The sequence below is a fragment of the Leguminivora glycinivorella genome, chromosome 16 (genome assembly GCF_023078275.1).
Source record: "Leguminivora glycinivorella isolate SPB_JAAS2020 chromosome 16, LegGlyc_1.1, whole genome shotgun sequence".
Lineage (NCBI taxonomy): Eukaryota > Metazoa > Arthropoda > Insecta > Lepidoptera > Tortricidae > Leguminivora > Leguminivora glycinivorella.
Window position 1 is genome coordinate 3,805,682 of NC_062986.1, and position 26,354 is coordinate 3,832,035.

A 26,354-nucleotide genomic window follows, 5' to 3' on the forward strand; every position below is an offset into this window, starting at 1 on the left:
CTCTATTTATCATCATTTTTTTTGTCTCCACTGTATCTTTTTTCTGTATCTTTTGCTAGGTGTGCCAATAAAGAGTATTCTATCTATCTATCTAATATTGTATTCTGCAATGTACCAACTCTTTTGATTAAGGTTGAACATTTCATTCTCGCTCGGCTCGCTCCCGGTATTTCGACGCAGTTACATGCATCATGGTCACGGGTAACTAAAGGCAGTGAATAGATATGTCAAAGTAGTGTAGACAGCGCGCGGGTTACCCCGAATTGCACAAACCTAGACCACAAAAATAAAACTTGAGGAACAATTCAACTACCATTCGTGGTATCAAGAGCTCAGTGGAGGCGCATTCATCTCAATATACTTAATGGCTAGTCTGCCAAGAGTGAACGACTGTGAACAGAGTATTGCGACCAAGCCCATAGTAGCGTCTCCTGAGCGTCGGCATCTAGAAAACTTTTTACCAACTTTTTTGACTAGCCGAGGTGAAGACGTTTTTTTATGAAATAGGTAGCAAACGAGCAGACGAGCCGCCTGATGGGAAGCAGTCATCGGGGGAGCGACTTATGCGTTGCCGACCTTTGAGTACCTTAAATACCTGCTTCTTGAAGAACCCCAAATCATAGCGCAAGGGAAACACCTTGGCCTACGATGGAGCGAAGCTTAGAAGGTGCCTGTTCACCCTTGATTTGAAGTTTGATCGGTTATATGGGCTGGAAAATATAGACGCCGACAAGGAATTCCACTCCGTGGCGCTTCGTGCGAATTGGTGGAATACCGAGTGATATAGTGTGTTCCTGTCGGTGAGTAAGGCTGCCAGAGCTCAACGAGGGTGCGGCGTGCTGGTGATGGAAGGATCTACGGAACAAAATTTGTTCCATTTATTGTCCTTTGAGTCGTCGGCAACCCGAACCCTCCTTGGACCTTGTACACTCATTTTTCTGTGTACTTAACACAGCAAAAGGGAATGTACAAGTTTCTAATGGGTTGAGTTGCAGGCGTCCATAGGTTACGGTGACCGCTTTCCATCACGCCGGACCGTATGCTTGTTTGCCACCGACGTAGTAAAAAAAAAGTGAGGGTGGAAACCAGCCTTGCGTCTAAAAGAAAAAGGTAGAACGGGGACAGTGGAATATAAACTCGTGTAGCTCTTGAGCACACTCCCCGAAGTGCAACTTGTAAAGGTGCTTCTCGATACTTTTTTAGGTGCCGCTGACGCTCAAAAAACTCTACGGAGTGTTGGGTGGCCCTTTAGTGTACTTACCATCATAGTCGATTTCTCCATCTCTGGTCCGCGGCAGGTCGACGGGCGGCGCCGAGTCCGGCTCAGGCGCGCCCTCTGCCGGGCAAGTCCGACTTGCACTGCAACAATACAAATAATATGATCAATATCGTATGGCTATGTCAGTTTTAAGCGCTTAGCAATAACTGGTTAGGAAATAATTCAGCAAAATTTTTGCGGCGTATCTTGCACTCTGTAGTTAGCAGACTTCATGAATTTGATGATTAGAATTTTGTCTTATTTGGCGATGCAGAAACGGTATCAGGGGGGCTACCATGAAGTGCTAAAGCCGTTCAGTTTAGGTTGAGAGAGAGGGACGGAGCTATGGAACTGCTATAGCTTCGTCCCTTTCTCTCAACCTAAACTGAACGGCTTTAGCACTTCATGGTAACCCCCCTGTACTCTAGCTAGTCCGATTTTTTAAGATCAATTTCAATTTATTTATTCGCTCATCTACACCATTGTAAGATTTATAACAATATAGCGAACTATATTTCAGGACCTCGGATAGGTTTTACAAGTAGATGATTGCCAGAAAAAGTCAACTTTATTTATGAATGACGCCCTCAGACTTCTCAGAGTGTATGTACACTGAGAGAAATTTGCATTGTGAATTTAACAAGTTCGACTTGTTGCGGGGTTATCCGTTTGAAACAAAAGTATTTTAGTAAACGGAATAAATCATAATATTGATAATACAAGTTTTTTACGCAATTTGTACGAACAACATCACCCATCTTAAAGGCCGGCAACGCACCTCCAACACCTCTGGTGTTTCGGGTGTCCATGGGCGGCGGTGATCGCTTACCATCAGGCGACCTGTCTGCTCGTTTGCTTCCTATCCCATTAAAAAAAAAACAACAAGATCAAACTTGTTAAAACATATTTGATTGAATCAGCCAAACATGTTTAAAACAATATGTGTGTCATGTTGCTTTTATATAAAATAGACTTCTAATGAACACAAGTTAAATTATAATCTATTGAAAATATTTCAACTTGTGCTGTCTTAAAGTGGTCACACTACTATGTATATAAATTAAAACCGAAATAAATTACATATATGAAAGAAAATCCAGCCTCAGGCACCAGAGGACTTGGTCACTTTTTCTTTCATATATGTAATTTATTTCGGTTTTAAAATAGACTTGTTGATTAAAATATATTGTTGATTTAAATGACAAGTAACTTGTAGAATGTTCTAGTTAACTTAACAAAATCTAACTTGTTTGAACCAAAGAGCACGTAGGCGCTATTTTAACCAGAAAACTTGTTGAAGGAACATGAAAACTGGTTGTTTTCTCTCTCAGTGTAAGCGCTCTGTCTGTCTGTGAGTTCCAAGTTCCAAACAAAGGCAAGATCTAATGGAAAACTTTCGGCTACCGTTAGGAGCACTCAGGTCAATTTCAAAGTTGGGTCTTAGTCCAAACTTACTCAGCATCAGTTTCATTACTTAAATTACTCGAGGAGCGATATTTTGAATCGATTTAATCGATGTTTCACAATGCTTACACACCATACAAAAAGGTACGGTGGGCTAGATGGCGTTACACCTTTGGGGGACGCTCGGCTAGATGGCGCTAATATTAATATTTGACATTTGAACACATATCAAGCTCAGAATATGGGCCAAATTGTCAAAACTGATTTTTAAAAGTTTTAAGCTTGTAAACTGAAGTAGATACCATACACTAAAGAAAAAGCAATCAAGCCCACTGGTGGCGAAGCCGGGAATCGAATCCGGGTCTCCAGCTAACGTGGCTGACGTGCTAAAACCGTTACACCACCCCGACCGCCGAGGTACCCGTCGAAATTTCTCTAGTGTATGTTATCTCTGAAGGCTAGGCGCCTTTGAAGCTTGTGTTGAGAGATGGCAGTCTATGCACTGTGATTACATATTTTACTTTGACAGTAACTCTATATAATACTTGATCATCTTTGCTGAAACTTAGCAGACTTCTTTGGTTAGTAGAAATAGAAACCTAATTTTGCTTTCTTAAAATAGAAAAACCATTGCATTCTTAAAATAGATTTTATGTCGTTGTAAGTACGACCGAGTAATTAAACTTTACCGCCATTTACTCTTAAAAGTAAGTAGTAAGCGTTGGTAAATAGAAAGGAAATTGATGAGAAACATTAATTATTTAAGACATAAGCGGTTAGTTAAAGTTATTGAAACTACGAATTTTACCGAGGAAAATGTTTGTAGGTATGTAAATTAATGTATTTCTTGTAGGTTGGTTAATTTCGGTATGTGTATGTTTTAATCACACACTTGATTTAAGCCAGTTTGTAATGTATGAAGTTGTATGTTTGCTGTCATACGCGGCAACTGACATATAACTCCATACTCTACAACCGTAAGCTCTTTTTCTTGTGTGTTGTATTATTTTCTGGTACAATAAAGTGTTTTACTACTACTACTACTACTAGGTACTACCGTAATCAAAACATCGTATTCATAAAAAAGTAGGACTTTAGACTCTTTAGCCTTTACCAAAGACATTTGTGACTCCGTATAGACATCAGCTACAGTCTAAGAAAAAAACGTACCTTAGAACCTGTAATATTCTGACCCTATAAATACCTAACTAACACCAATTACCTATTTAGTTAACCTACATAACCATACAGAAATTGAAACTCTAATATTTAATAAATAAAATTAATTACCATGAAACGAAATCAATCAATTAAGTTAATATCTTATATTGGATCAGTATTTTGACCTAGTGATCGTTTAGTGTCTATGTAGAACCCAATGTTGTAGCCGCAAATAGTAACCAGTCCTTTTCGCATATTATGAAACAGTAATGCCCTATTACTCCTAATAACCCTAAAAAGTCAATAGCCAAAATAGATGGATTAAGTCCACAACAAAAATCAGAGTGAATAATAAGTTGTAATTAAAAGATGGAGTTTAATAAAACAAATAAACAAATGAGCATAATTATGTCAAAATTAAAATAACTAATGTTTGTCAGTAAATAATCTAAAATGTCACTATATTATTAGAAATAAAAAACCAATAGTAAATATAATACATTTTAAATATTTTATTTTTGGGGTTATAGATGTCGCTCCGCCTCCGCGACAGTCCATGGCCATCATCCAGTTACGGGTCAGACCCCTGCCCCAGTTCTGAAGGAACTATTTTGTGGTCCTGAAGGGACATCTTTTCATAATGACAGGACTACTTTCATTTGCCCGAGCCATTATGTTGTGACACTTTCATCACTATAGAGAGGACTTTCAAAGGGACAATTTAAAATATCAAATACTGGTAGTAGAGCAGTGTATCTGACCACTCCAATTCTCCAGAATTCTGTAACTTTGTACATCATTGTTTTTTTGTAGGTATTTATCAAAATAATATTATCCAAACTGTTAATGTAGTCATTTTGTATCACCTTTCGGACCAAAATAAACCACGATCTTGCAACTTTCTGCCTCGATCCAGTCTAGACAAATCATTTATGATAGGTATTTGAAATAATATGACTTTATATTTGAAAGCCATTATGTAAAAATCACAGGTTCATAGATAACAGAATAGACAGACAAACTGCTGAGGGACAAGCTAATTAAAAATAATCATTTTTATTTTAAAAAACAAAATGAATTTACAATCTTACATTATATTGTGAGCTATTTATTTTAATTTCCTCACAATATATTTATTTACTACCAGTAGGTATACAAGGGATCAAAAATATATATATATAAAGTCATAAATGTATATGTCGAGTTTGTCATTTTGTCATAAATAAACATAGTATTATAAATTCCTATAAACCCTATTAATCCCAAATCAATAATTGAATATCATTAAATGTAAGCCTTCCTGAGCCTACCGTAGGACTCATACAATCTGTGTAAGAATGTCCTATAAAATTTATTTATTTGTTTATTTTTAATTTATAAAATCACACACAGTTAAAGTCTAACATATTAAGTAGCCAAATCCCGTGTTAAAAATGTATAATTGAACTTTCTAGAAAATGAATAAAGACTTGAAAAAGAGAAAACAATTTTAATTCTAAGTAATATTTCCTATACCAAACAAAATCCTAGCCCTAACAGCTAAACTAACCATCTACTCTACCGACATATTAGCAAACTAGCGATCCGGATCGCACATTTAATTTACTCGCGTGATTTTCCGAAAGTGCAATGGAAAATCTCTAGCTAAAGCTAACTAAGACGGGCGAAGAATAACCCTTTGACCTGACATCCTATTTCTTCACGTGGGCTGGTTCTCACACTAGGGATTGGGACAGCAAGAAGTCAGCCAGACGGGTAAAGTAAAATAGGAAAGTTGGACAAGAACCTGGCAAATTTAAGAAGTTTAGATAACAACTCAAATCGTCCAGATTCCAGGAGCAAAATCCTGTCTTAATAAACGCAGGAAACTACCAAGAGCTCACTTGGACTCTACTAAAATAACCCAAGAAATGTCCCTTGGTTGACTAGGGCTATAGTTGAACACCGTTAGGTTACCCGCCCTATCCCTCCAAAGAACTGCAAAATATCAGACCAGTTCATCCTACTAAAATAATCTATCTCAATAATTATTTACAAAAGTTATTAATTAACTAACAGAACTAAGTAATATATGAAATCCTTCAACAAAGATTATTCTAGCGTAAAATACCACTAAAGCAATCCAAGCTAAAACATTTCACACATTAAAACACAATTAACTCTTTAACTAATAAGAATCACTCACAAATCTAACCAAACTTTAAAACTTTAGCAACACTATTGTTCTACAACTCTAAACTCTACTAGTACACTTTATAATACTAGCAGTGATCGAGCTCCAAAACAATAACAATTAAGACACTTAAATTTACACCAATTAAACACTGAAATATACGCTTTTAACACAAAACTCTATATTATCCTCCAACCCAAACTATACCAGTATCATGAAATACTAGCAAAATCAAGGTTAGGGCATAATATAGGTAATCTAGATTTACCCAATTAAACCTAAATAGAACCAGTCTGACGGTCGAGCAGAAGCTCTCTAATCCCCGAATGCTAATGAATGAATCCCATGCAATGCCTTGCATCCCATTTCAAACATCCCTTCCAAGACTCTGAAATCCCCACTAGCTCCCACTTCCTCACTCCTGATTGGTATTTCTTAACCAACGCTGAAATTCATAATTTCATACAATATTTAAATAAAACATGTTTTATTTCCTGATCAGAATAAGGTCCAATTTGATCTACTCATAGGGCGTGGCCGAACTAAGTTTTTTTCCACATGTTTGGACACAGGATTGGCTCACTAGACTTTTTTCCATTTGCACATGCTTTAAAAATTGTCTCAATCAACGCCCTTTGTAATATGGTTCAATATGGCTCAAATTTGTTTTTATTGGCTAGTATCATTTAATTGTACAGTTTGAAATTTGACACATCTTCCTGTTGATTTGAATTTGACCAGGCAGCATTTCTTAAAATCCCTACTGCAAAACCTTTATGACTTTGAAACAAGACTCAAATTGGGCTAGAAATAAGCATCTAAATATTTTGGTTCACTATAAATCTCCAAGCTCTCCATCTCGTATTTCTAAAATATGATCTACTTGAGACAAACAAAATTTTAATTATCGTGAGACCGAAACAGGAATTTAATCAACTAAACAAAAAATATAATTATTATGCTTGCATATGATGAAACATGGAAGCAAGTTTCTGACATGTTACAAACCATATAGAAATACGTACGGTGGCCTATTCAATTCAATTCAATTCAAAATATCTTTATTCATGTAGGCCTAGTTACAAGCTCTTATGAATAGTTCATTACATATATATTATGATCTTAATCTAACCTAATTATCAGAGCAATTTATTGTTGTAAATTATTGTTCATAATAATATTGAGTCTATAATATACAATTTCATATAAAAATAATCGTTAAACAAAAAATATATAATTAGGTATATGTATATATAAAAATACATGTCTAGAATATTTCTAGGAAAAATCCAATGTCCAAAAAAATACAATATTAATTTCATCAACAATAATAATAATAATAAACGTAAAAATAAGAAACCATTTCGAATAACAATTAATCCCACGTTGTTTTATCATTCATGTAGTCTTGTGTTGTATAATAAGCTTTGGAAATGAGTACACGCTTTACATGATTCTTAAATTTATTAATTGACAAGTCAGTAATATGATTCGGAAGTTTATTATAAAATCGAACACAATTACCCATGAATGATTTTTTAATTTTACAGAGCCGTGTGAAGGGCACCGCGAGTTTATGTTTATTTCTAGTATTTATATTATGTACATCACAGTTTTTCTTAAAATTACAAATGTTTTTATGTACATACATAATATTCTCATAAATATATTGACAATGCACTGTCATTATATTAATGTCCTTAAATTTATCTCTAAGTGAGTCTCTATGGTTCATTTTATATATTGCTCGAATAGCCCTCTTCTGCAGAATAAATATGGTATTTATCTCTGAAGCACTGCCCCAAAGTAAAATACCATATGACATAATGCTGTGAAAGTACTAAAATAAACTAATCGAGCTGTTTTCACGTCTGTTAACTGACGGATCTTGCTCACTGCAAAAGCTGCAGAACTAAGTCTATTCGAGAGGTTAACAATATGGGGACCCCACTGAAGTTTAGAATCTAAAGTTATACCAAGAAAAACTGTACTATCTACCAGTTCTAATTCCTCATCCTTCACAACGACACTTGTTTGCTCATTCCTTACGTTACTATTAGTGACAAACTTAATACATTTAGTCTTTTTTTCATTTAATAATAAATTATTAGCATTGAACCAGTTCACTACTTTAGAGATAGCATTGTTTACATCACTGTGAGCTTGTTGCTGTCGTTTGAGTTTGAAAATAAGTGAGGTGTCGTCTGCAAACAATACTATATCATGGTGGGTCTTTACAAGGAATGGCAAGTCATTTATGTAGATAAGGAACAGGAAAGGCCCCAATATTGATCCCTGTGGTACACCCATAGAGACCAATGACCCAGTTGATCTCTGTCCATTGACATCTACCCTTTGTATTCTACCATTTAAGTAGGACTTGAGTAAATCTAGTGCTGATCCTCTGACTCCATAATAATGTAGTTTCCTGATCAATGTTTCATGACAAACACAGTCGAAGGCCTTAGATAAATCACAAAAGATACCTAAAGCATCTTGTGACTCCTCCCAGGCATCGAAAATATGCTTAATTAGCTCAACACCAGCATCGGTTGTCGAGCGACCCCGTGTGAAGCCAAATTGCTTATTATGCATTAAATTATTAACGTTAAAATGTCGTACTAATTGAGAAAGAACTAATTTTTCAAATATTTTACTGAAAGTTGGCAGCACAGATATTGGTCTAAAGTTAGTGGGGTCAGAGTGGCTGCCGGATTTAAATAAAGGAGTTATTTTGCTATGTTTCATTAGATCAGGAAACTCGCCGCAGTCAACACTGTTGTTGAATATAACTGCTAAGTCAGGCGCTACAACCTCAACTAAATAGGCCTAGATGGCGTTACACCTTTGGGCACAGTATAAGGAATATTCAGTAGTTAATCTCCGGCAGGTAGATGCGGGCGGTCTCTACTGCGCAAGGTCACGCAGGGTTGAACAAAATTACTATAAAGTTAATCAATCAACTTCGTACAAAGTAAGTTGTTGTTATCTAATAGGTACTATTAGAAGTATTAGGTAACTGTAAGTATTAGTATAACAATACCACACCAGTCAATATTGAATACACAAAAAAATATTATTCATATATTTAGTCTCATAAGCGCAATACTAGATTGTGTAACGATCCCGATTCCCGAGCAAAATGAGATATTCACGGGGACGGCTTTTCACATCACGTAGTGGTAATTTATAATAATGTGGTAATTTATATGTTATACTTAGATATTATTTAAAACAAAAACGCACTTTCTACTACGTACCATTCAAGTAGGTACGTGTTTTTTTCTTAAATACTGACGAAATAGTATTTACATAAAATGTCTGAATAGATGGTTCCACAATATTTAAGTAGGTACCAAACTTTCGAGATAAGATAGATCGCATCATCTACCTAAATAAAAAACAAGTATTTGGTTGCAAAGTAATTAATGTCGTTACAGGTAAATCCTTATTGATTTTAATGCATCACTAATATCACTATATCTCACTTTTACCTAACGCTGCAAAAATATAAGTATAAAAACCACTTACTTTTCTGGAAGTCTAGGAATTGTGAAGAATGTTATATCCGGATTTCTAGAACTGTTCTCCATACATCCATAAACACTACAGTAACGAAATGACCTCGGCACTGACGTCATTTTCACACACACATCAAAACAGCGCGCAAACGCGGCCCCGACTGTCCAGCCCAATAATTACCAGTTTCGCATGTTTTCGCTGCATGCGAGGGGAGGGAGGGGGACACACCGCGCGGCATGAAGTTTGTAAGAAGAGTTATTACTGGTTTATACTGTGCTTTGGGGGACGCTCGGCTAGATGGCGCTAATATTAATATTTGACCTTTTAACACATATTAATCTAAGAATATGGGCCAAATTGTCAAAACTGAGGTTTGAAAATGAAAATGAAAATGAAATGAAAATGAAATGAAAATGAAAATGAAATGAAAATGAAATATTTATTTTTCAAGTAGGCATATTACAATGCGCATATGAACGTCAAATAAAGCTACGCCGGCTCTAACCCTACGCCTCAGCCTCGAGAAGATTTCAGTCCCCCCTCAGTTGGGAGGGGGGTATCCACTATGGGACCGGCAAGAAACTCGGCGGGCAACTTCTTTTCAAAACATTACATCTTATAATTAACATGCATTAAATAACAACATACAATTTAACATGCAAAAGTATTCATCAAAGAATATGAACAGACTAGGTACTCTATGGAAATCAATTTCAATAAATTATATTATTGCTTAATAATACGTCGTTCTTCTTCAGAGAAAACATATCAAATTGTCATAGAAGAAAAAGATAATATGAATCTCAATATCATTAAATATGTAATTTACCTACACAACATAAAATATAAAATATTTGATGTGCTTTCTTATCTGAACTGTGTCCTCTATACATAATACAATTATTTTAATTGCTATTCGTTTTTTGTAGTTTCTGGTTCGGGCCATGCATGTTTGTCTGTCAAATAGTCCTCAACTCTGTAATAAGCCTTTAACATCAATGATTTTTTTAAGTAGTTCTTAAGAGCTGGGAGGGGTAATCTCAAAGCAGTGTCAGGTAACTTATTATAAAAATGAATGCATTGCCCAACAAATGACTTCTGTACTTTACGGACACGAAACTTCTTTATGGCAAGCTTATTTTTGTTTCTAGTGTTATAATTATGGATATCAGAATTCTTAGTGAAACAGTCTAAATTCTTAACAACATAAATTATACTATCATAAATGTATTGGGAAGCTACAGTTAAGATATTAATTTCTTTGAAGAGTTCTCTTACTGATTCACGTGTTCCTAAGTTGTAAATAGAACGAATGGCTCTCTTTTGTAATACAAAGATAGTCTGTATGTCAGCTGCTTTGCCCCAAACCAGAATACCGTATGACATTACACTGTGAAAATAACTATGATACACTAGGCGAGCTGTCTCAACATTAGTCAGTTGCCTGATTCTCCTAACGGCGTATGCGGCTGAACTTAATTTGCTTGCTAGTTTCTTTATATGAGGACTCCATTGTAGATTTTTGTCCAATGTTAAACCAAGAAACAGTGTTGTATCTACCATCTCTAAGCATTCATCATTCAAAAGTATTTTTGTATCGATTGGTTTAACATTCGGCAGAGAAAATCGAATACATTTGGTTTTCTTAGAATTAAGAAGTAAATTGTTGACAGTAAACCACTGCAGTACATCAGCTAACGTGCTATTAATTACATTGTAATCCGTAGATTTTCGGTCAACATTAAAAAGCAGTGATGTATCATCAGCAAAAAGTACTATTTCACAAAAGTTTTTCACTATACATGGCAAATCATTTATATAAACCAAAAACAGGAATGGACCTAAAATTGAGCCTTGTGGCACTCCTAATTGGACTACAGTCCCGCTAGAGCGAGTTTTGTTAACAACTACTGTTTGTGTTCTATTGCTAAGGTAAGAAGACATAAAGTTTAGGGCATTTATAGACAAACCATAGTGTTCTAATTTCAAAATGAGCGTTCCATGATCCACACAATCAAAGGCTTTTGAAAGATCACAAAATATGCCAATTGCATCACAAGAATTTTCCCAAAAATTATATATATGTTTAATGAGTACCGAAGCAGCATCGGTCGTGGAACGGCCCCTTGTGAAACCGAACTGTTTGCTTGTAAGTAATCTATGTCTGTTGAAGTGTCCCAGTAGATCATTTAACATTAGCTTCTCAAAGACTTTACTTAGTACAGGAAGTATTGATATGGGACGGAAATTGGTTATATCACTCGAATCACCCGATTTAAAAAGCGGTATGACTTTGCTACATTTCATAAGATCTGGAAAGGTGCCTTGTGAAATTGAAATATTATATATTACGGCCAAGTAAGGTGCTATTATATCTATGACATGACTAATTACTTTAACTGATGTTCCCCATAAGTCTTCCGTTTTCTTTAAATTGAGTGACTTGAATGTTTTAACAATATTTACAGAGTCTACTTGACTAAATTCAAATGAATTATTACATTTCTTAACATTAGCACAAAGTAATGAATGGGCTTGAGCCGCAGAAGAATGTAAACATTTTGTGGTGTTAACGGCTATATTTGAGAAATAATCTTCGAATGCCGAGGCAACATCGCTGTTCGACACTATTTGTTGATTATCTGATACAATGTTGACTTGACAATCGCGTGATTTACATTTACCAGCTTCTTTATTTATAATACTCCAAGTTGTTTTCACTTTGTTGTCCGACACTTTCAATTTAGAACTAATAAAGGTTTTCTTGGCAGTAATAAAGGTTTTCTTGGCAGTTTAAAAGTTTTAAGCTCGTGTCGAGAGATGGCAGTCTATGCATGGTGATTACATATTTTACTTTGACAGTAACTCTCTATAATACTTGATCCTCTTTGGCCTTTACTAAAGACGTCATTTTCAGAAGTGATCAATCGTAAACGAGTAATATCCTGCCTGTTACTCGTCGCAGGGCGCAAATGATCGAAAAAACTGATAGCTCGCAAATCAACCTGAAAAACTACATCACAGCCTAATAGTCAGGGACCAAACGACCTCTTTTACAAAAAGTCGTCGACATCTCTTCTAAATACCTAAAACAGGTATGGATGTGTTCCTCGTTATCTCCAGATTACGAATTGACCTGTTTTAGTTTAAGGAGGGGGGACGGGTTGAGAAAAAGGGGGAGAAAGATGGCGGCCGACCATCATAGATATTTATTCACATCTCGAGTCCTATGGCACCAATCTGTTCGTGCAAGGTGTCGTTTGAAAGCTTATTAAACCTACTTTAATTGTTTTTAAATAACTATACTCATAAAAGTAATCGTTTACGAAATATTTGAAAATATGTGTTTTTTTATCGCGCATGAATTGCACAAGTACTAGAAAAAATGCGTCTAACTCAATAAACAATAACTTTACCGCAATTGATGTTATTATAAAATTTTTGCGTCTATTCATGCTCTTTCTAAAAATATAAGTTTCATTGGTATATGATAATATGTAACCATGTAATTACGAATTTGGTTTAGCAGGAGTCACTCTGCCCGGTCGCAGAAATGGGCGCTGACCGTAGTAAAGTATTCAATATTTTTGAGGTCCTATTTTACGGATCCATATGCGAGAGGTATCGTTTCAAAGCTAATTAAACCTACTATATTTTTTTATAAATAACTATAATCATAAAGGTAGCTGTTTAGAAAATATTTGAAAATATGTGTTTTATAGACCATGAGTCGCACAAGTAAGGACTGTATCGTTAATTATAGGGACAAAACAAACCTCGTCTAAATGTTGACATGTGCATAATTTTGTATTATTATGGTCCGAGAGTATGATCTGAAGGTATTGGTAAGTACTATTTGATATAAGAAGGTCTGATATTTTTTTTATTTTAGGGACTTTATGGTACTTTAATTAAGGTCTAGCAAATAAATTTCGGACAACCCCTAATCTGGCTTAATTTGAGAATATCTCAAAGACTCTTTGTACGATTTCGACAAACATAGGATAATATGCTGCCAAAATATATTTTTTAAGAGTCCTCTTCATGGTTGTTCAATTGGGTACTTACAGAATAAATGCGGTGAATTTATATAATTAAAAAAAAACGCATTTTTGAGTAACGTTCCGGATTGCCGTAAATTTTTGATACAAGCAGGATGAGAGAAATGGATAAAAAAATTAGGCATAGGCCAATGTCTAATAGACATTCATGGTGTTTGAACAGTGCCTAAACCAGATCGATATAAAAAGTGTATGATAGTTAAATTCGACATCAAAGTCGGAGTTAGCGTAAGCGCCATGCCACATTCTCTAAATGGCCGCCATACACAGATCATGAAATTTATTTTTTAAAATTAACAGTGGCTAGACTATGTCTAGATATTTTGCTTTGTGGATCATGTGTCGTTGAGGTTCGCACTGTACATTTTTTTTTCGCAATTGTGTCGTCTTGTACGCACTTTGTGAATTTTCTAGTAGCATTTGTCCGAAATCGTAATTGGTACTCGGGAGGATTAAGTCAATGCTGTCTGAACCACATGCTTTACGTCGAGTTTCTAGGACAAAATGCGTACCTTATTATGTGCCTTATTAAGCCCATGTCTTGTTATATGAAAAAAATATAATAGCAAATAAATACGGCTACTCAAAGTTGTCTCCATATTTAACGATACAGTCTTTACCTACTGGTAAAAAATGCTTCTTAATCAATAAACAACAACTTTTCCGGAATTGATGTTAAAAAATGCTTCTTAATCAATAAACAACAACTTTTCCGGAATTGATGTTAGTATAAGATTTACGCGGAATTTCGTGTGCTTTCTAATAACCTAAGTTTTATTGGTGTATGATATTATATAACCAAGTAATTACAAATATGGTTAAGTAGGGGCCACAGCGCCCGGCCACGTACCGTCCGTGACCGTCGCCAAATTTTCTATATTTTTCAGATCCTATTTTATTTCACAGGAATCTTTTGAAAGCATATTATGCGTACTATCATTGGTTCTCAATAATTTTAGTTGTAACTGTAGTAGCTAACAAAATATTTGAAAATATGCATTGGAACCGATGTGAGTAAAACATGCTTCTAGCTCAATGAATTATATTTTTTCCGCAATTGATATAATAACAAAATAAACGGCGAAATGTATGACCTTTTCAAATAATAAGTTTTGTCAGTATTGCATAAAGAATTAATGTTAATTTATCCATCATACTCACTGCGCACCGTCATATACATGGATGACCATTTTCGTTGCCGTTTTCATAATTTTTAAGATTGTATCTTGGTGCATGACCAATAAACAATAACTTTACCGCAAATAATGTTATGATAAGATTTACAGAACATTTCATATGCTTTCTAAAAATATAAGTTTTATCGATGTATGATATTATACAACCAAGTAATTACGAATTTAGTTTAGCAGGTGTCACTGCACCCCCGTGACGTAAATAGATCTATTTTAGATCCTATTTTAGCGATCAATTTGTGAGAGGTATCATTTGAAAGCATATTATGCGTACTATCGTTACTTTTTAATAATTTTAGTCGTAATTGTAGAAGTTTACAAAATATTTGACAATATGTGTATTTTTACTGTATATGAATAGCATTCGCACTGATACGAGTGAAACATGCTTCTAGCTCAATAAATTATATTTTTCCGCAATTGATATAATAACGAAATGAACCGCAAAATGTATGGCCTTTACAAAAAATGAGTTTTGTTAGATTTGCTTAAACAATTAATGTTAATTTGTCCACCATACCCACTGCGCACGGTCAATCGTCATATAAACGGATGTCCACCGCCGTTGCCTTAATTTTTTCATCATTTTACAGATTTTATTTTACTGATCAATTAAGTATATAAGTAAATTCGATACGTGATAGATTACATTTATTATGATTATACGATTAGTGAAATAAAATCTGAAAAATCATGAAAAAAGGCAACGACGGTGGACATCCATTTATATGATGGTGCGCAGTAGGTGAGCTGAACAAATTCAAATTAATTGTTTATGCAATACAAACCAAACTTATTTTTTGTGTAAGTCATACATTTTCCGTTTATTTTGTTATTATTTCAATTGCGGAAAACTATAATTTATTGAGCTAGAAGCGTGTCTTATCAATGCCAATGCTATTCATGCACAGTAAAATACACATATTACTAATCAAATATTTTGTAAACTTCTACAGTTTCGACTTGAAATATTAGAAATAAAAATAGTACGTATAATATGCTTTCAAATGATACCTCTCACAAATTTATCAGTAAAATAGGATCTGAGTAACGTAGAAAATTTGGCGACGTCAGTCAGCACCCAATATCGTGACAGGGCGCAGTGACTCCTGCTAAACCAAATTCATAATTACTTGGTCATATATTATCATACACCAATAAAACTTATATTTTTAGAAAGCGCATGAAATTTCGCGTCAATTTTATAATAACATTAATTGCGGTAAAGTTATTGTTTATTAAGTTAGAAGCATTTTTTATCTGTATATGTGCAACTCGTGCTCGAAAAAAAACTCATGTTATCAAATATTTTGTAAACAGCTACCTTTATAACTATAGTTATTCAAAAATAATTATAGTAGGTTTAATTTGCTTTCAAATGATACCTCTTACATATGGATCCGTAAAATAAGAACTTAAAAATATTGAATACTTTACTACGGTCAGCGCTCATTTATGCGACCGGCGGAGTGACCACTACGAAACAAAATTCGTAATTTAATGGTTATATTATCACTTACCAATAAAACTTATATTTTTAGAAAGCTCATGAATAGTCGCGTAAATTTTATAATAAAATCAATTGCGGTAACGTTATTTTTTATTGACTTAGAAGCATTTTTTACCAGTACTTGTGCGATTCATGCTCGATAAAAAACACATATTTTCAAATATTATGTAAACAGCTACCTTTAATACTATAGTTATGTGTAAACAATTATAGTAGGTTTAATTATCTTTCAAACGATACCTCTCACATATGGATCCGTAAAATAAGACCTCAAAAATATTGACTACTTTACTACGGTCAGCGCCCGTTTATGCGACCTGGAGGATAACCCCTGCCAAACAAAATTCTTAATTATATGGTTATATATTATCATATACCAATGAAACTTATATTTTTAGAAAGAGCATGAATAGACGCGAAAATTTTATAATAACATCAATTGCGGTAAAGTTATTGTTTATTGAGTTAGACGCATTTTTTACTAGTACTTGTGCAATTCATGCGCGATAAAAAAAGACATATTTTCAAATATTTCCTAAACGGTTACTTTTATGAGCATAGTTATTTAAAAACAATTAAAGTAGGTTTAATAAGCTTTCAAATGACACCTCGCACGAACAGATTGGAGCCATAGGACTCGAGATGTGAATAAATATCTATGATGGTCGGTCGCCATCTTTCCCCCCCTTTTTCTCGACCCGTCCCCCCCTCCTTAAACTAAAACAGGTCAATTCGTAATCTGGAGAGAACGAGGAACATATCCATATCTGTTTTAGGTATTTAGAAGAGATGTCGACGAAAATCGTGAAGGAGACGACTTGTGGCCAAATTGGCTCTAGACTATAATAGCTCTTTCACTCCAAGCGGGAAGGATATGAGTGAGGGAGATGAGAAGAGTTTATAGATTCGTTTAACAAAAATAAGATGAATTCCGCTATCGAGGCAAATTATACAAGCCCATCAGAAGCTAAATAAAGTATGAGGTATGTGTGGTATAATATAGACGATGCACAAAGTGCTAATTTGCCGAGCGAGCGTAGCGTTTCTGGTCCAGATTGGGAATAAAATGCTTTTGAATGTCCGGCTGTTCTGTTGTTTAAATGTATTGTATTGTATTGTATTCGTTTATTTCAGACATAACAGTCCATATTGTTACATTACGTTACACTTGTATTTAAAATTAAAGCTATAGAATTCAATTATTAATTTAAAATGAAAACCACAATTAAAACAAAATAGATACGAATTAAATTAAATTAAATCAAACTAAATTAAATTATATCAAATTAAATTAAATTCAAAATTTCAAATTTCAAATTAAATTAAATTAAAATTAATATAGTATAAAATAATTTGTGAATATTAATATTATATAACAAATTAAATATTAAATTAAATTCATTCAATAAAATAAAGTAAATAAAAAGAAATGTCCGACGTGTGCCTGAAATTTGAAATTTTAAACATCAACACAAATTTTGGCACTTAACTAACATGAACTATTAATTAAAAAATTATTTAATTTATACAGTCCGCAAGCTCTGTGGTCTAACATGTAGGTCGAGAAGCGCTTTAGTGAGTGGGCAGTCTAAACGATTTGCTAATGCGTTGAGGATACTATTGGAGCTGGTCCGCGACCTGTGCGCCAACGAGGCCACCCGTTTGCGCAGAATGGCTTGAAAGCCGTCCGTGCGCGCCTCCGCAAACATGCCTGATGCGCTACAGTAACGCGACAGCCCCAACAGCATCCTGAACGCATTGTTGTATTGGACTCGTAGGGCATTGATGGTACGTTGCGCATAATTGACCCATAGGCTACAGGTGTAGAATGATTGGCAGTAAGCACGAAATAACGTTATCTTTACTTCTTTCGTACACCTCGCAAACCTACGTGCCAACATATTGCTCCGGACCGCCAATGCCCTACGTTCCCTCTCCACGTCAGCGTTGTCCGACATGTCATCGGTCACCCAGTGACCCAGGTACTTGAACTTTGTCACCCGCGTTAGTTGCATTCCGTTCAGTCTAACAGGCGGTACTGTGTTGAGTTTACTACCGCGCGGATTGAACACTAACAGTTCGCTCTTTTTTGAATTATACCTGAGTCCATGGGCCCCCGCATAGTCCTCGCACACACTGACCAGTCTCCTAAGCGCACCAATCGATGGGGTCAGCAGCACCATATCGTCCGCGTAGCTGATATTGTTTACACAGCTTCCATCGATGGAACATCCGATTTCGGTACTGCTGAGCTCAACGATTAGGCTATTTATATATAAATTAAACAATTTTGGTGATGTCAGCCCCCCCTGCCTCACCCCACATTCCAACCGGAACAAGTCCGAGCGCGAGTCCGCCCACCTGACGAAGTTCATTTGATTGTTATACCAGTACTTAAACATATCAATCACATCGCCAGGCAAGTCAGTTTCGCGCTCCAACTTGCTCCACAGGACGTCGTATGCAACCAAATCGAAAGCTTTCGATAAGTCTAGAAAGCACGCATACACTGGGGTCTTTCTATCAGTGTAGTACTGCACAGTTTGCTTGAGACACAACACCGCGGATTCTGTAGACAAACCAGCTTTGAAACCAAACTGTGCGTCTTGCAACTTGAGGTGCTTCGTAAGTATCTTATCAAACAAACTGTCCAGTACCTTAGCTACAATGGTTGCCAACGAGATAGGCCTATAGTTGGAACTATCGGCTACGTCACCAGTTTTGTTCTTCACGAGGGGAACAACGATTGTTTTGGTCAGGTCGTCAGGCAAGTAAGAGTGCCTCATACACAACGTGAAAAACATAGCCAGTATTCTGGGCAGGTGAGGCCCCGCGTGTTGCAGGTGCTCGATACTCAAACCGTCGTGACCTGGTGACTTCCCTCTAACCATGTTTTTTAACACTTCTTGTACTTCTCTGGCTGTAAAGCTGGTTATTGGTTGTCGATCACGACTGCTTGCATCAAACACCCGCCCCTTCGCGTGCCTCTGTGGGGGTTCGACTCTGAAAATATTTTTAAAATGGTTTGCAATCGCACTCGGTTCGTTTAGACCATCAACATTCACTGACCGACCCGGCTCAGGCGAAAGTTTCTTTGTACATTTCCAGAACTTACTAAAATTTTTATTGAGGTGGTGAGTTGATAGCATGTCCATCTTGATTTGCTCCTGGTGATTTTGGCACCACTTTAACTTAAGTTTGAAGTCCCTTCTGGATTCCACCATCTTAGTATAAAGAGGACCTTGAGATGGCTTACCATCTAAAGACCACTCTTGGAAACTGAGCCGGGCCCGTTCATGCACTTCCTTTACGTACCTATTCCAACCTACAACACGTTTAAATTTCTTTTTATTATGTTTGTCAGGTAAATTACAACTCAACTCCGCAGACTCACACAGTTTACTAATAATATCCTTATACATACAATCTAATATTAATTTATGTCCAGAGTCATTACACAACTTATCGCAACAGGCTGTCAGCTCAGTCGGAAAATCAATTTTTTTTTTTTTTTTTTTTTTTTTTTTTTTTTTTTTTTTTTTTTTTTTAACTTCATGTTACATAATAAAGTATATTTTTCTATTTGCGACGGCTGCCTGTCGCCCCAGATTATTTTGTTTGTACATTTATTTGTCGCAACGGCCCGCGGCCTGAGTACACTAATGTTACAAGTTATTTCTACTGGGAAGTGATCTGACCAGTAAATATCGTACAGTATTTTTATATCTGAGATTGTGTACCACGAGGACTCCGTCACCAGAACATGGTCAAGCCAACGACGGCTCCCATGCGCCTCACTAACAAAGGTGTAGGTATCTGAGTCCGCATTCAGTATATCCACATCTGCACATCTCCATTGCTGTTCGCTACAAAAGTCAAATAATTCCCGATAAAATAGCTCACCCGGATGAGCATTATAGTCACCTAACATAAAAACGCTATCAATACCACTGTTGTCTATTATCGCACTAATTTCACCCAAGCACTGCGTAAACTCCACGAGGTTATCTACAGAGTCAGTTGGCATATAAGTAGAAAAAACTATGAATGAACGCTCACCCGTAGTAATCCTTATCGCGGCAAGGCGCACACTATCACAACTGATAACAGATACAGACTGAAATGCGCCCTTACGCCAGAGCAGCGCAACGCCTCCATGCGGCCTTCCACGCATAGGTCCCGTCGAGGTGTCCACGGCAGATGTCCCAATGTAGGCGAAATCCGGGTGTATGGTACCCAAGAAATGTAGGTCACAAGGATATAGCCACGTCTCCTGAAGGGCAATTATGTCAGCCTTAGTACACAAATTCCTTATGCAGTCAACTGAGCGCTTCACAGACTTAAATGTAAATTCTTATTGCAGGTATGTGGGGTGTTCGGTTAATTGATTTTAACGGAGAAGATATACGGACGCTGTAGAGCTTGACTGATAACCTAACCACAAAATAAAAATTTTGAAAAAACTTCCGACACAGTGAACCGATTTTCATGAAACATGGCTAAGAACATTCCCGACTAACTCAGTTTTCAAACAAAAAAACTAAATCTAAATCGGTTCATCTGTTCGGGAGCTACAATGCCACAGACAGACAAACAGACAAACAGACACACACGTCAAACTTATAACACACCGTCGTTTTGCGTCGGCTGTTAAAAAATAGTTCTAATGAAATTTCGCAACGTGGCTCTTAATGATATTTTTCAGACCAGCGGGCCGATTTTTGAGTTCGAATCTTCGTTCGAATTCAGAAAATTGTCACCGAAAATAATAGGCAAGTCACCGTTTTCAACCGGTATTTTAGTGACAGTGAGACTCAAAACAACAATACAATAGACGAATTTTTGAATGATGACGATTTGTTAGAATGAAATTGGTAAATATTTTAATTCGATCTTTAATTGTTTCAATTTTATTAGGTTAATATTGTTGGAATGAGCATGCGACTTATTATGTATAAATAGGAATATTAAGAAATTACATTGCATTGTTTACCTACTGATTCACTTAATTTACATAATTTACGTTTTTTGACATACCTACCTATGTTGCTTTAACGCATGAACTAGTTTAATACGTTTTGTTAAAATTGTAAGTACTATCGATAACGCTGTTAAAATATAAATAACTGTCTATTAATAATCCCTATTATGGGTGTTGCTGTTGTACCAGTGTACCATCTTACTTATCAACATTTTGTGCCCTGACAGGGTGTCATGTACTGACTACCTATAATTATTAACATCTTTTGTAATGAACATGACGTGTAATGTTAAATAAATAAATGAAATAAATGAAATAAATAAATGAAATAACCCCTGGGTTTTAAACGGTATGAAATGGAAGTATTTCCAATAAAATTAAAGGAAGTATCATCTGTTTAAATAGTTTTGTTTCATGAGTACTTGTCGCGGTAATCGTTCCCATGATTATCGATATTGTTCCGATTGATCGCTGATGCGTATCGATTCTCACAGGCAAAATAAAAACAACGGTAAAATCCGCTTCAGGTACTGGTCCCACCAAAAACGAGTAAGCGATGAGCCTTTGGCGATAGAAGTACGTCGCTCGGCGACGAACTATAACTCGCTCGCGTTATCATCGCCTTTCTTTTTTTTAATTATAAATGGGCTTACTCTTGGCCCCAGACTATTTACACGGGAGCGACTATCTTTTGTTCGTTTCTATCGCTGATCGCTGATATGATAGCTCATCGGTTACTGGGCCTATCCGCGGCAAGAGTAACGAGTCACGATTTTATGGCATGTTCCATTTATTCACGATGCAAGTGATAATCTATATCTAAATAAGTGTTACTTTCCCGATCAAAGCATAGATCCTTTCATTTGCAGCTACTTTTACGTGGATTTACAATACTAGCTTTTGGTGGGACGAGTGCCGTAGCTGTAGGTACCACACCTCGGACACTGGCGATCAAATATATTAAAAGACCTAGCACACAGTCTAAGTTCGTGTAGGTGAACGCGTACTATGCTTGTATGAGTGAAATATGACAGGTCGACTGTTCGTGTTTTTGACAGGTGGTAACTGTGAGGTAACCGAGGGGGTGGGCGGCACTTTCAGCGGGGAGCGGGAGTGGCCGTACTGTACGATAGTAACTCTTTATTATACTGTGGCTGTACGCTCGTGCTCGTATTACAATGATTCTGGTGATGTATTGCGTTGGATTTTTCAACCGTTTATCAGAAACCTGAAGCTTTCGGCTTATTTACGGTAGCCGATTAATTTCGGACTTTAGTTTTGTTTTTATTGCCGGGATTTTTTTCTAGCAATTAAAAGTTTTTTGGGATCCGTAACATACAATATAAGTTCTCATCGCTACACACTTGTATTTATTACATGCTTCTTTTATCTAATGACAATTTAATAGCCCGTTTTTTCTTTCCTTGCTTGCTTTCAATGTAGGTACTGTAGAATGTGTGTGCATTTTGATGTGACATACATTATGTCATTGTCTTGCCATTTTCTCTAGTTAATGATGTGTCGGAATCAAAAGAGTTGTTTTACCTATCTAGTGTCACATACGCATGTTGGAATAATAATTATAATTTAACCATAAATTATACACCCATGTGAAGAAAAGCTATTGAGAAATGTCAACCGTCAAATGGCACCTTTCAAACGCAATACACATAATAATACGTATGTTTCTGTCGAAACAGAACCACCTTTATTTTTCTCACAACAAAACTCATTCCATTTTAAACATCCAAAATGTTGGAGCAAAATATAGAAGATGTAATGACATAAGATTTGTCGCAGTGCAGGGTCCAGAAACAAAGGAAAGCGCATTGATCCCGACCTACATTAGATTCGGGTACGTTAAGCACAGATTTGGGTTGTATAACAAGTACTTTAACATTACATTTAGGGTCTTTAGAAGTTTTTATACAGTTATGGATATCATTAACTGAAAAACTAACGGAATATAGGGACTTTGGAAGAACAAAGAACAAACGCAGAAGTGATGGCTTAAAACAATTGGATTGTTTATTGATTCGAATTGTAATAGTTTTGCTGTCGATCTATTTTAATCTTAATCGATTTGTGAAAAACGACTTTAATCAAAATGCCAATATTATTCCACCAGCCACAATTGAGATCACTTTCACTAACCTCACAACGGAGCACAAAAACCTCCAACTGCTCAGCCATTACATTTTATCTTGTACCTTATAAGATATTACACTTTGAAAAGAATTCCTGTATAGTAAAGAGGCCCATAGATTACCAGTTCGAAAGATGATATCGGCCTGTCAGTTATCGGCACCGTTACTTTTTGGGCATGATTGACAGGTCTATATCGCCAGGCGAGCAGCAGGGATAGCATAAGCTGGGCATAACTATCCGTCCTTATATCATTAATACAATTAGAAAAAGACGTGTGATCTACATCCCGGAGGCATTTTGTCGAGCCAATCATGTGCCTGCCGGTATTCTGTGGAACCCTTTAGTCTCAAGAATTCCTTTGAAATATAATAGCTTATCCAAGAAAGCCGATATATATAAAATACACAAAGTTGACGACAGTTAGAATCTTATTCTTATTGCAAAGATATAAAGTTCATGGTCAGTGTTGCTGTAGTATGAAGTTCAAACAAAGGCTTTTAGATCAAAGAGATGGTATCACAGATAGCGATCGCGATATCAATAGAGCCACGTCGAAGTGACCGGTGAGATGTTTATGTTACGGATGGAAACCCCTGGCAATTCAATAAACTTTACGAAGTGACTATTGCTAGTATGTACTTACTACTTAGCAATAAGGATTACATAGAAATGACCTGCTCACTGAGACGATCGTTGAAAACATGATCTAAATCTCTGTTTAGGAGCTCGTTCCATCGTAGACCAGTCAGTATTCGTCTCGGATTTTTTAAATTTGAATTGTAAAACATATTAAAATGAAGAAATGGAAAATTTTACGCTTCCGGCGGGACTTGAACCCGCATCTTCTGCTATCCGTGAATTGCTCTTAACCAGTTGAGCCACGGAAGCCGCGCCGGACCTCGCAAATCTTTCCATGCCTTTCCTTATGTACACATGCTTTGGGGTAGCTAAATTAAGTAAATTAATATTTAAATGACTTATTCTAATACAGTTCCCTGCAAAACTGTAGGAACAGTTTGCCTGCAATTCTGGTTAAGAATTAAAGAATGCCTGAATAAATAGAAGTACAAGAGAAAGCTGCCCCGACCATGCGAACCTTCAGTTTCCGCGGACTGAGGTATTCTTTTTACCCGACTACGGCAACGGAAAAGGAGGGTTATGATAAATAACTGTGAGTGACGTGCATCGGGTCTTATACATATAGGTTTGTGTTGTGGCAGACATCCGCATCCGCCATCAAAGTCTAATCTAATCTACCACTTCAAAAACGTGCACACGTCAAATATTGACCCTTTTATAGTATTTTATGCAACAGGCGTTTAAAGGAGGTCAAAAAAGACGAGTGGCGTGGGTAACAATTTGAGGCGAAGCCGAAAATTGTTATTGAGACGCCACGAGTATTTTTTGACTCAGTTAAACACCGTTGCATACAATACTTTTTCTACGACCATGCACTTAGTTTTTAATAGTTTTCTTGAATAACTTTCGTGAAATTCACACTGCTTCCTGTATTTTGACGCAAAGGTTTGCACTGTCAGCTCGGCTGCCCAAAGCCTTTCCGCGCACTCGCGCAGTGTCGTTATAAGGCGTTGCCATGGTTACAGAGCCAAACAATGCGTTTTCGGTTTTTTCGATACTGCGCGCATGCGGGAAAAGCCGGCGGAAGCTGGCTTTGGGGAATAGACCTTTATGTAGGGTTTTAAAGATCTATGCACGACCCTGTAAATGACGAATAACAGTTCGGGAGTGGAAAAAATGGTTTAATATTTGATTTAGATTAACATGTCTCACCTTTCCAGATCATTATAATATTCTCCAAAAAATCAGGGGTTATCAACCCACGTCTATAGGTAAGCAAACTAACCACTTAAAAAGTCAGGGGTCACAAACCCCAACCTAAAGTCTAAGCAAAGTAAACACCTATTGAATGCGTTATGAGCCCTAAATGTTAAGGTTCAGCGGTTTCGACTTTGAAGTCGCCTTGATACTTGGAAGTGGCTTGAAGCATAAAGGTACGTTCACGAGCTGCGTTCATGTATGACGAACATTCATTAATATGTAGTATTAGTATGCAGCTGAGCGAATGCTTACCAGCGTTGAAGATGAAAAGCAGGAACAATAACCCCCTTATTCATAAACGTACACTAAAGTTATCAAGTCGATAAAGTTCGTTTGTCCCTTTCTATCACACCAATAAGTCGGAAAGGGACAAACGAACTTTATCGGCCTGATAACTTTAGTAAACGTTTATGAATAAGGGGGTAAGTATTTAAAGGCATACTTTTGCATGTTAAATTGTATCTTGTTATTTAATGCATGTTAATTATAAGATGTAATGTTTTGAAAAGAAGTTGCCCGCCGAGTTTCTTGCCGGTCCCATAGTGGATACCCCCCTCCCAACTGAGGGGGACTGAAATCTTCTCGAGGCTGAGGCGTAGGGTTAGAGCCGGCGTAGCTTTATTTGACGTTCATATGCGCATTGTAATATGCCTACTTGAAAAATAAATATTTCATTTTCATTTCATTTTCATTTTCATCATAAAGATAAAGTTTTTTCTTATTAAATAAACAATCAAATTTACAGGAGGTACTTTTAGGTAGGTATGATTTTTCACGGTGTCTTTTACTGAGGATTCGGAAAAACATTTTGAAGCATCTCAAGCAAATTTGATTATAGAGATCTAGAAGTTAAACTAACATAACCACAAAATAAAAATTTTGAAAAAACCCCCGACCGCGACCTAGTGGACCGATTTTCATGAAACATGGCTAAGAACACTCCCGACTAACTCAGCTTTCAGACAAAAAAAACTAAATCAGAATCGGTTCATCCGTTCGAGAGCTACGATGCCACAGACCTCGGAGGAAATATAGACTGGAGTAGCCTTTCAGTTACTTACTCCTCTGCCAAAAAACTTGAACAAATGTTCATAAAGTCACGTA

General features: G+C 36.3%; 1 protein-coding gene across 1 annotated transcript in view; it reads right to left on the reverse strand.

Moving 5' to 3' along the window:
- Positions 1–26,354, reverse strand: part of LOC125234813 (oxysterol-binding protein-related protein 9) — a 171,547-nt gene that overhangs the window by 34,560 nt on the left and 110,633 nt on the right. Inside the window, exon 9 of the mRNA XM_048141219.1 lies at positions 1,262–1,359. Coding sequence (XP_047997176.1) covers positions 1,262–1,359 — 98 coding nt within the window. The remainder of the gene's footprint in view (positions 1–1,261; positions 1,360–26,354) is intronic.